General features: G+C 62.3%; 1 protein-coding gene across 1 annotated transcript in view; it reads right to left on the reverse strand.

Annotated features, from left to right (window-relative positions):
- Window positions 1-5,152, reverse strand: part of BAIAP2 (BAR/IMD domain containing adaptor protein 2) — a 43,615-nt gene extending 38,463 nt beyond the window's left edge. Inside the window, 1 exon segment of the mRNA XM_040530180.1 lies at window positions 4,992-5,152. Within this exon segment, the coding sequence (XP_040386114.1) occupies window positions 4,992-5,063 (72 nt within the window). The 5' untranslated portion in view covers window positions 5,064-5,152.
- Between the last annotated feature and the right edge of the window lie 5,964 nt (window positions 5,153-11,116).

Consider the following 11,116-nt stretch of genomic DNA (forward strand, 5'->3'; position numbering starts at 1 on the left):
TTAATTAAGAGTGCTCCCCAAGAACAAGCTGGAAGTGGAGCTGGCTCGCGTTGTATCAAGTTTCCCTTGCATAGGAGGCAGACCTTCACACCACCTCCCTGAAATCTTTTAAAAAAATTAAGAACAGGCTTCATGATTTCCCCCGAAGCCCACCCTACACCTCCAAGGCACCCCACAACACCCCTGCGGGACACCGCGGCCGTGCCGAGCTCCGAGGGGGGCAGCACCGCGGGCATCTCCTTACAGCGCAGCCACCCTGTGCCAGCAGCTCAGCTACGAGGAAGTTTTGTTTCTAAATGGGTCAGCCCCGCTTCAGGAACGCCTTCCATTATTTCTGTGTTAATATTTAATGTCCAAACAAACCCCGCTGCTGCCACCACCTCCGCGCGCCATGCCCTGAGCTCGGTGGTGGGACGAGCCCCAGCTCTGGGCGCTGCGGTGCCGGCCGTGCTGGCCGCAGGGATGCTCAGCGCCTTACAACACACCCCGCTGCTCTGCCCCAGGAATTCCCCCACCACCCCGAGTCCCTGGGGTCTCGGATACCGTAACACACAGCACAGCAGCAGCCTTTCCCAACCAGAGCTGCTGATGGCTGTCGTTCCACACCGCTCCCTTGCCAGCGGCAAGGCCACCGTGCCAAGAGCTCCCCAAATTCGCTGTGAACGAGCGGGAAGGGCTCAACAGTGGTCTTCAGGGCATGGCAAGCACAAGCCGCTGCCCCACAGCATGGTCAGGGCTCAGCACCACCTTTACTGGAGATGATGCTCAGGGGCAAGGGACTTCAGGGAAGAACAGGGACCCTTCTTTAAGCTTTAGGCCACTTAATTTCACCTAGACACCACGTCAGAGGATGAAAGCACCCAAGTTTCTGGGCTGGAGCCTGGGTACAGGCTTGGAGGGAGCTGGAGCCCTGCAGGGTGCTGAGCACCAGCAGCACGCTGGCTCGTGGCACCCCCTGGGAGCACCCCACAGGATCCCAGCAGCAGGAACACCACAGGGCAGACCCAGCCCCAGCTCCAGGGCTCTGCTGTGAGCCAGGACAGCCACCGGGAGCTGGGGGCTGCAGGGACACTCCTCCCACAGCCCCCATGCCAAAGGGCTCAGCTCTGCCAAGGGCTTTTGCAAGACCAGTGCCTGCGCGGGGGATGTTTGCAGCAAGCTGCCCTACGCCCTGCAACGTGAGCAGCAGGGCTGCAAAACCTTAGCTGGGAGCAGGCGCAGCACAAGAAGCCTCCGAAGGCAAAGCCAGCGGCTGCCACCGCTCCAGGGAGCAGCACGGGAAGCATTCGGGGTACCTTGGGCAACTTGTGAGCTACCTTCTGGATACCACTTCGTAACCCGCATGTTTCAACGGTTTTGAGGGGTGCAGCAGAGCTCACAAACCCCTCTCCACACCGTGGCAGAGCGGTGCCCAAACGGAGGGGAAGGAGCAGCGAGGGCAGCCCCGCACCGCCGCCGAGCCGCCCCTGCACCGCCAGAAGCACCCGATCAGCACAAAGCTGCAAGTCAGCTCCGCCGCAGAGCCAAGCCACCTACAGAGGTGCAACTCGGCAGAAGCGGGTTGTCCCTGTGAAAACACCACAGCCCTGGGCCCTGCTCGCTAAGAGGCACCGATCCCCATCTCCACCCTGCACCCTCCTGCAGTCACTGCTGGGCAGGAGCTCGGCACAGCCCGCTCCCCGGCCACCAGCACGGCACCCACGCAGGTGCTGCAGGGCTCACTTCGGAGCCCCAGAGCCTGGGTGCAGGAAGCACCCAGTGCTCCGAGGGCCCGAGAGCGCAACACATGAAATTTGGGGCTGGCACAGGCTGGCTTCTGGGGCCAGCTCTTTCATCTTCTGTCGCGGCGCGTTTTCCCTCCGCTGCCAAACACACCAAGCCACCCACCATTTCCCTTCTGATTCACTTGAGCAAGAATCTCCCCTTCCCTCTGGACCTGGAGATAATGAGGCAAGAGGCTGTTACGGTGGCAATAACATTTATTACATCTGATGTGGAGCAAGCGACTATCAGAAATTGTGTCTGCATTTGTGTGAGACAAGGAGGCTCTGAGTTTGGGGTGTTTTTAAGCAAACCTTTCTCCAAGCACAGAGCTATTCACACACCATTGCAAAGCAATCTTCCACGCAAAGGAATGGCTTTAAAATGAAATGGAGGTTGGCCTGTAAACTGCAGTAATCTAATCTGTCGTAAGTGAGACAGATTTGTCTTCGGGGGAAGAAGAAATCGTCCCTCCTTCCTGCAAAGGAGGGCTCTGTGCGATGTGTGAAGGACGAAGCAGGGCTCAGGAGCTGCTGCACGGGGAGCAGCCCGGGCTCAAGGAAGGGTGGTCGGAGCCTGAGCCTACAACAGGAGGAGCTTTGCCCAGCCCCATGCTTGCAGAGCCCTTGGAGCCAGCCCCGCAGCTGTGCTGCTACAGCAAGGTCCACACAAGTGAATCAGCACCAGGGGAAGGTGGGATTACATTGGCAGAAGGTGCCAGCATCCTCCGTCTCCCTCTGTAATTACTACACATGTGTAGGCAGCTGCCTGTAGTGGCAGCATCGGCAAGGGGGCGGCTGACAGTTCCTCCACCATCTCATTAGCACAGTCACTCCGAGGGTGAACACTGGTTCTGGAAAATAATTACAATGGGCTTCCCAAGCAGAACGCCTCAGGAAAGCCTGTGCTGGGGGAGAGGGTGCCGGGCATGTGGAGCGACTGCGAGAGCTGCTCCAGGCACCGCAGGGGAAGCGGCACGGCCCCAGTGGGGCTGGAAGCTGGTGAGAGGATGGCAGAGGCTGGAAGGGAGGCACAGAGCTGCCGCCCCCACCTGCACCCACACTCTGTGCCCTGGTTCAGGGGAGGCAGCACTCAGCCTCCACCTTGGCCCCTTCCTCTGGCTTGGCTCCTCCTGGCCCCGCTTTTGCCCCAAGCAGTGCTCAGGCTCCAGCAAAGGCCAGAAAAGCACGGGACAAAAACCACTTCGACAATGGGGACATGAAGCACTGGGGGCTGGTTTTGGACTGGGAGACTCCCAAGCTTCCAGAGCTCCAGGAGCTCGCAGCCAGCGCTGCCCCGAGCCACCAGCCCTGGCGCTGCGCTCCACGAGGCTGCACAAGTCCTCCAAGAAATAGGCAAACGCCTGCTTCCTGCACGTACCCCATGCAACACCTCCAGAAGCCACAAAAAGCACCGTCGTCTTCAGAGAAAAGGCACCTCATTGATGAGGAAAACGCAAATAGAGTCATCGCTGTCTTCCTTCAGTCACCAGGGCTGAGAAGCTGGATGTTGTTGGGTAAAGCCACAAGATTAGCCTCCAGCTCCAAGCTCTCACCCTCCGCACCCCGGCTGCTCCCTCAAACAGATGCAGGTGTGACCTGACTGCAGCCTGTCACCTTCACAGTTCCTTTGCCTGCTCTCGGGGCCCAGCGGGCCAGGGCATCCCCACACCACCTTCGGCCAGGTCAGGCTCAGACACAGGCGGCACAGCCGCTCGCTGCGAGCTCCTCACCAAGTTCCCAGCCCCGCAGCTCACACAGCGCAGGAGCGATGGAGCCGAGGGTGGAAGGCAAGCAAAGAGCACGACCAATGTCCACCCGTGGGTTCTCAGGGGACCAGCGCTGCTAAGTGCAGCTGTTCTTGGAGCAGAACTTCTCAGCACTCCCCTCCAACCAAGGCGAACACCAAGGTGGGTTTGAAGCCGCCCGAGAGCCACCCTGCACGCTCACCGCGCACAGACTCCTGGAGAAATTGTTACCTGCCGCACAAAGCTGCCATCACCGCAGATCACCAAGGACAACACCCCTCAAACAACACCTGAGTCACCAGCTGAAACCCTTCCGAGCAGTTGCCCCTGGAGCCCGAGCACACCATGGGTGTGCAAAGCACAGCGCGGTGCTCGCCCTGCTCCAGCGGCTCCCGCCCAGCCCAGCTGATAAGAGCGCAGGAGGGGGCAGCTTTTGGGTGCACAGGGCCATTAAATCAGCACCCCAGGGTGATGGGCTCTGCCCATGTGTGACAACAGCACAGGGACTGGGGGACCAGCAGCATTTAAAGGGTGAAATGGAGTCCCACAGACACCCAAATCCCATGTGCTGCTCGATGCCTGGGCAGAAAGCTCCAGCCGCAGCCCTGCTCCACGCCAGGTTCGGGTGCCATGAGCACTGCTTGAACAGCTGCTGTGCCCGAGGTGCCAACAGGAGACTTTAGAACTTTACTACCTCGATGGTTTTCACGCTAAATTTTTCTGTCAGTGTTTTTTTTTCCCACTTAATGCTCACAAGGAACTCGATCTGACCACTCAAGACGGAGAAAACCACGCAAGCCTCCCGGTTTAATGAATGACATCCCACACGCACGCCAGGACAGAAAGGTTCACCTGGGCTCGGCCACAGCACCCAGCAGAGCAGAAAGCTCTCCCTTCACGAGGGGAGACCAAGGCACGCAAAACATTTCATTTTTCTCATGCCACTGACGGGGGGGGGGGAAGAGGGAAAAAGGGGCAAATCGGGCGATGGGGAGACTCAGCAACTCCAGGACACGAACTGCTTTCAGGTGCTCGAGGAAAGCCAGGGACCGCCCCGGCGGGGCTCGCCCGTGCCGGCCCGAGGTGACCTAGGACAGGGGGGTTAGGACGAGCCCCCCCCGGGCCGGGGGCCGCTCCCTGCCTCCCCGGGCCGCCCCTCGCCCCCCCCCACGGCCCCGCTCCCACCTCGACGCACCCCGGGGCCGCGGAAGGACCGGGGGCGGCTCGGGCAGCGGCGCCCCCCCCGGCGGAGCTCGGAGCGCTCCGTGCAGGCTGCGGGGGGGAGCGGGGGCGGTTCGGCCCCCCCGGCGGCGGCGGCACATCCTCCTCTTCCTCCTCCTCCTCCTCTCCTCCTCCTCCAGCCGCCCCCGCAGCAGCCCCCGCTCTGCCCCCGCGCCCGGCGGAGGAGGGGAGGAAAACGGGAAAGTGAAAAAGAAAGGGGGGGGGGGGGGAAGGAGGGGAAAAAACCTGTTGCCGGGCTCACCTTGTAGACATTCTCGGTGAGGCGGTGCACCTCCTCGGAGCGGGACATGCCGGGCGGGCCGGGCAGCACCATGGGCGGGCGGTGCGGAGCGGAGCGGGGCCGGGCGGTGCGGAGCGGGGCCGGGCGGTGCGGAGCGGGGCCGGGCAGTGCGGAGCGGAGCGGGGAGCAACGCAGCGGAGCGGGGCCGCCGCTTTTATCAGCTCCCGGCCGCCGCCGCCCGCCCCGGCCCGCCCCGGCCCGCCCGCAGGGAGGAGCTGAGCCGGGCTGAGCCGAGCCGGGCCGGGCAGGGTGCAGGGTGCTGAGCGTGGGGCTGGGGGCGGCCGGGGCTGGGGGCAGCACCGTGCTGTGCCCCGTCTGATGCCTGCCCCCTGCGTGTGCCATGGTGCCCCACTGCACTCCTATCCTACACCCCGTTCCCATTCCATGCCCCATTCTCATTCTGTACCCCATTCCCATCCCATTCCCTATTCCCATCCCGTACCCCATTCCCTATTTCCATCCCATTCCCCATTCCCCATTCCCATCCCATTCCCTATTCCCATCCAGTAACCCCATTCCCATTCCATTCCCTCTTCCCATCCCGTAACCCCATTCCCCATTCCCATCCCGCACCCCATTCCCGTCCCGTACCCCATTCCCATTCTGCACCCCATTCCCATCCCATTCCCTATTCCCATCCCATAACCCACTCCCATCCCATACCCAATTCCCACCCCGCACCCCTTTCCCACCCCATTCCCTAGTCCCATTCCCCATCCATACCCCCCACTGCACCCCATAACCTGTCCTATAGCCCCTGCTCTTCCCCATCCTACAGCCCCTGATGCTCCATCCTATATCTTGTGCCCCTGCAATACTCCACGCCATGCCCTGCAGTCCCCGCTGTGCCACACACCCTCGCTGCCCCCCACACTGACCCCGTCCTCCTGCCCGCGCGGTGCTGGGCGGGTGAGGAGCAGCCGGTGGCCGCACGGTGTTGCTGTTAGATGGGGAAAGACGTCAGATGCCGTCCAGAAAGGACGGGAGAGTGCCACGGGCAGTCACGGGCACGGGGCCCACGGTGTCCGTGCACAACCTGGAGCAGGGCTTGGCCTGGGCAGGGGAGGCAGCCCCTGCCTGCTGCCCCCCGGGCTCTCCCCTCCTCACCCCACCAGCACTGGGGTGCTCCAGGCATCCCCTCAGTCCTCCCAGCTGTAGAGCTGTCCCACTCCCATCCCTCGGATTGATGGCAGTGCATTTTGTGTGGGTCCCGAGGGATGCGAGCAGCGTGGTTGTGCATCCGGGCCAGTACCGCACCGTCCTCATCCTCACGGCTGTCCCCACCACGCAGCCGTCCCCCGTCCGTGCTTGAACCAGAGCATCAAGGGGCTTGTCCCTGTCCCTGTCCCTGTCCCTGTCCCTGTCCCTGTCCCTGCATGCCTAGCCACACCAGCAAGGAGCACCCAGGGGCTGAAGGTGCCAGGGTGCAAACCGCCATGGGCAGCCTCTCCTGGCCCTCGGAGCAAGCATTTCCCTCCTGCCCCTCCTGCCCCTCAGCCACGGGGAGCAGTGAAGTAGTTAAACAGCCTCGTGTGCCTTTTTCGGTCATCTCCTCCATCGATTCCGAGCAGCAGCCGCAGGAGCAGCCCCAGCCAGTCAATACCTCGGCCCCAAAGCTCCGCTCCTGCCCCTGCGCTGCCTCCCCTCCACCTCCTGCAGGCGAGGAGCCGGGGGGCACCCAGGGGCGCTGCTCAGCCCGGGCACGTCTGGCTCCCAGTTTGGCCTCTCAGAGGTTTCCCACACCAGGGGACAGGGAAGAATTTACGACCTGTGTGCAGGCTTTTCTCGTTTTCTGGCGTGGCCGGTTAACCCTTTGTTGCTAGGGCTGGGGGACAGAAGGGGAGGTGGGACATTGCCATGGGTGGGACATCCCCACGGGTGGGACATCGCCACAGGTGGGACATCGCCACGGGTGGCAGGCCCTGGGCTGCCATGGACTGCTTTGTGCTCCAGGCTGCTCCTGCCTGAGTTTTGGGGCTGCTCCCGTGGCCGAGGCGCTGCTGGCTTTCTGCTGCTGGAGATGGATTTCAGAGCAAGCGGCCAGGAGGAGAGTGCCTCCATATGCGTCTCCATCACCTTATTTTTAGTTGCGTTATGTAAGTTCTTCGCTACGTCACGAATGTGGGGGGTTCTTGCATCTAATTCCAGTGTGACAGCCTAGCAATTCAAACAAGCTGTTCTTCTGGTGAAGAAGATAAAAGGATTTGTAATTTCTCGTAATAAAAGAGGCCTTTTGGGACGACCCTCAGAGAATCTCGCGCATCTAGGCCTGCTCCCAGCCTCCAAACTGCTCTGCTTTCTTCCTGTCTTCTGCTTCTCTTTATCTCTATCCCCAGGAAATCTGAGTACTGAAAGCCTTTCTGCCTCGCACCCCCCCTCGCTCCCAAAGCAAATCCTCATCTGTAAGCATCTGCTGGTTTCTTATTCATACATTAAGGAAAGGATTTACCAAACTCCGTTTACCCCTGGCTTTTCCCGTGTCCAAACCCACTGCCGGGCACCCCGTCGGTGCCTCTGGCCGTGTTTCTGCCGATCCCACCACGGGACCGCCTGCCTCCAGCGCCCTGGGAATTCGTGGCAGGAAAAACCTGCCTGCGCCTCGTGCCCTAGCATTTGCTTTGGTTTCTCCTTTTTTCTGTTAGCTGTCTTTTTGTTACCGTGATTCACTCCCCAGGGAGCAGCGGCAGCTGGAGCGTGCCCAGGGTAACCATGGTGTTGGAGTCCCTCGGTTTGCTTACATCCAGGCAGCACCTTCAGCTGCTCCTCGCCTCCTGCTTCGCCAGGCGGGGACCGAGCGGGGGCCAGGCTGGAGGAGCAGGACCCGAGGCAGGGACCTCGCCTCCACGCGAGACCTCTGACACCAGTGGGGTTCCCGTGCCCCAGAGGTCGGACCCAAGCCCCGGCCGCCGAGCCAGCTCTCCCCGTTGCCAAACCCCCTTTGCTCCCGGTCTCTCCCCAGGGTGACGGCGCATCCACGCACGCGGCACCGTCCACCTCCAGCCCTGGGTGGAGCGAAGTTGCTGTGGCAACACCAACTTATGTAATCCACCCAGTTCGACTGCAGGTGTGTGGAGGAAATTGTGCTATTTTAGAAGTTTCATTAGGTTCCTTCCTAATTATCAGCGTGGCGTCATGCCAGCGCGCCCAGCCGGGTCACGCGCCCCGGCACCTGGGGCGAGCACCGCGCTGGGGTGGCGGTGGCCAAGGGCAGGGGCTCGGTGGCACAACTGGGGTTGGACGGTGCTCAGTGGGGCCTGGGGGGGTTCCTCTCATGCACCACACACTTAGCCCATGGAAACTTGGTGCCTCGGGCTCTGTTACAGCCGGCACCCCCCGGGTTCGTGGTGAGGTGGAGAGGCGCACGCCTGTCCGTGCAACCCGGAGTCCCTCCAGGGGAGGTGGCTGCGGGGCCGCATCGCTGCTCGGGGAGGGGACGGTGACGCTGCGAGGTGCTGGTGGAGCTCCCGCGTCCTCGTGGCCTCAGGAAAGTGTCCTGTCACATGGGAGGGAGAAAAAAAACCTGAAGGCAGGTGATGATCCCTCGCACCTCTGGCCACGACGTGTCCCCAGCCGCTACCAAGAGGACACCCGGCTCTCGCTGCCCGGCTCCGCAGCCCTGGCGGTGTCTCTGCCCCGGGTGGGCAGGGGCAGGAGAGGGGGCACGGAGGGAGGGAGTTGCTGGCAGCGTGGAGCAGGGCTCCCTTGGCTGGGCGAGGTGGTGGAAGCCTTCTCTGTCGCTGACTTGCCTGGCTGGGACCGTGGGTGTGAGGGGCTGCCCTGCTCCCCACACGTCGGTCTGACAGCAGCAGTGCCCCGCTTGCGGCATGCAGAAATGAAAGGAGCCAGAAGGAAAATCTCCTTCTCCAGCCCCTCTGAGCAGTGTGGCACAAGGCAGGAGCGTACCTGCAAGTGTCAGCTTGTTAATGAGATTAACAGGAAATTTCCGGACTTTTTGTCTCACGCGGATGGCTTCCCCATCAGAGCCCCGATGCGCCGCTGCGCATTATTCTGGTGTGGATCCTCTCCACGCTCTGCCAGCAGTTATTTGTTTCTAAAGCAATTTTAATATGATTTTCCTGGCGTCTGACGTGGCACTTTGGGGAATCGGCCTAATGGGTCTGAGCAAAACCACCCGAGCCCCCGGTGCAGGATGTGCTGTTCCCTTGGCCGTCTCGTCCCGCTCAGCCTCTTTGGCTGGGTATTTCTGATCGATGCGTGGTTCCCGTCCGCATGCGGCTGCATCCCGAGCCCTGACCTGTGCCGTCGAGCTCCAGACTGCTGCGCTCCCTGCCTGCTGCCTTTCCCGTCCCCCTCCAGCAGCAGCGTGGGGGCTCCGTGGGGCTCTCCCCACCACCTGGAGCCAGTCACTGCCCTCCGGCAGATGGAAACATCCCTGGAGTCTTGCACAAGTGTACGGCAGCACTGATGGTGTCGGGATGCTGGCGGGGTGGTTGTGGTACCCCATGGTTGTCCTCGGTGCCCAGCTGGGTGCCCCCTGGTCCCACCACGGCAGCAGACACCCCCGTGTCCTTCCCAGCCTCGTCCCTCCCCTGTGCTGCTGCCGGAGCACTGCACACACGAGATTTTTTTGGGGTTTTGTTTTGGAGAGTCGGGGCTGAAAAGTTGCCATGAAATTGGAGATTCCCTGCGTGTGTCAGCAACTGTCAGCCAGTTAAACCCCCCAAAGCACAAATCAAGTAAAGCCATTTATGGAGGATTAGCAAAGGATGAACAATTCAGGCTCTTATTTTATTAGGTGGAAGCTGTGGCACTGAAATCCAGCACAGAGGCTAAAACACTGGTGACAGCACTTTCGAGCCCTTGTCTAGCACTTTGCTAAGCAGGACTCCATCCGTGCCACCAAGTAGGTCGCTGGTACTTCACAGGGGAGGGGAGCGAGGTGCAGCGAGCGGCACAACTCGCCCCACGTTAGCCTGAAGGGCAGGGGCAGGCAGAGGTGGGGCACGGTGCTGGGCCGGCGGGGCTTGGCTGGGCACCGCTGCCAGGATCAGTGCCTGTCCCCAGGGTCACCGATGGCAAATTAAAGAAGTGGCCCGGGATGCAGGCATGGGTTGGCAGGGGACATGCTGGCGGAGGGCTCTCGTGGCACCGGTGCCGTGGTGCGGTGCCGGCACGGTGCCACATGTGCCGGGCTGGCAGCAGGAGCCGGGGGAGCCTGCGTGGAGGAGCCGCTCCCGTGGGGCCCGGGAGCCGGGGGAGAGCAAGCGCAGGGAGGAGCCGGAGTGACGGAAGAAAGCAGGGAGTGGGTGGGAGAACAAAGCTCTGCGGAGAAGGAGAGCGCTGTGCTGGGGCCTGGGAGGACGGCGGGGATGGAGGCGCCGGGTGGGCCGGGGGAGGCAGGACAGGGCATGGGGGGACCCGGGCTGGCAGCGGTGCGGGGCCAGCAGCAGATCCCAGCAGGCTGCCTGCCGAGGCCCAGAGGTGGATGGACCAAAGTCCCACAGCAGCCCCAAAGACTGCTAGGAGGGGCTGGGGGGCGGCAGGAGGGGATGCAGGGGGCTGGGGGCACCGGCTCCTGGGCACCGCCAGGCTGCTGAGCCGGGCACAGCCCCGTGTGCTCCTGGCTTGCCCCAGCGCCTGGTTTCGGGAGTGAGTAATGCTGAATTACAGCTCGCTAAGGAGATCTCTGGGGATACTTCTGAATAGCAGGCATAGTTTATGCGATTTGCATAATTGGCACGATGGGATTTCGCATCACGTTGCTGCACCGGGCAGTGCCTCCCCTGGAGCCTTGGCCGGAGTCACCGGTCACCGCGTGCTGCGGAGCCCTCTGGGGCCGGGGCTGCTCTCCCAGCCCAAGGACCCGTCGGTGCCAGGAGCCTTCTCGCTTCCCAACCTGGCGGCACAGGCACGTCCCTGGGACTGGTCTCCACTTGTTCCTTCCCCTGCTAACCGTGCCCGTGCGGGCCGTGACTCAGCGCAGCCCTGGGTGCAGCCCGCACCAGCCCCACCGCGCAGCCCCACCGGTCGCTCACTGGCAGCCGATGCCGCGGGTGGAGGTGGCCGGGTGGCAACTGACAGCTGGGGACAATAAGTGACTTTGCCATGATGGCCATACAAAGGTA

This window comes from Cygnus olor, chromosome 18 (assembly GCF_009769625.2).
Source record: "Cygnus olor isolate bCygOlo1 chromosome 18, bCygOlo1.pri.v2, whole genome shotgun sequence".
NCBI classification, from domain to species: domain Eukaryota; kingdom Metazoa; phylum Chordata; class Aves; order Anseriformes; family Anatidae; genus Cygnus; species Cygnus olor.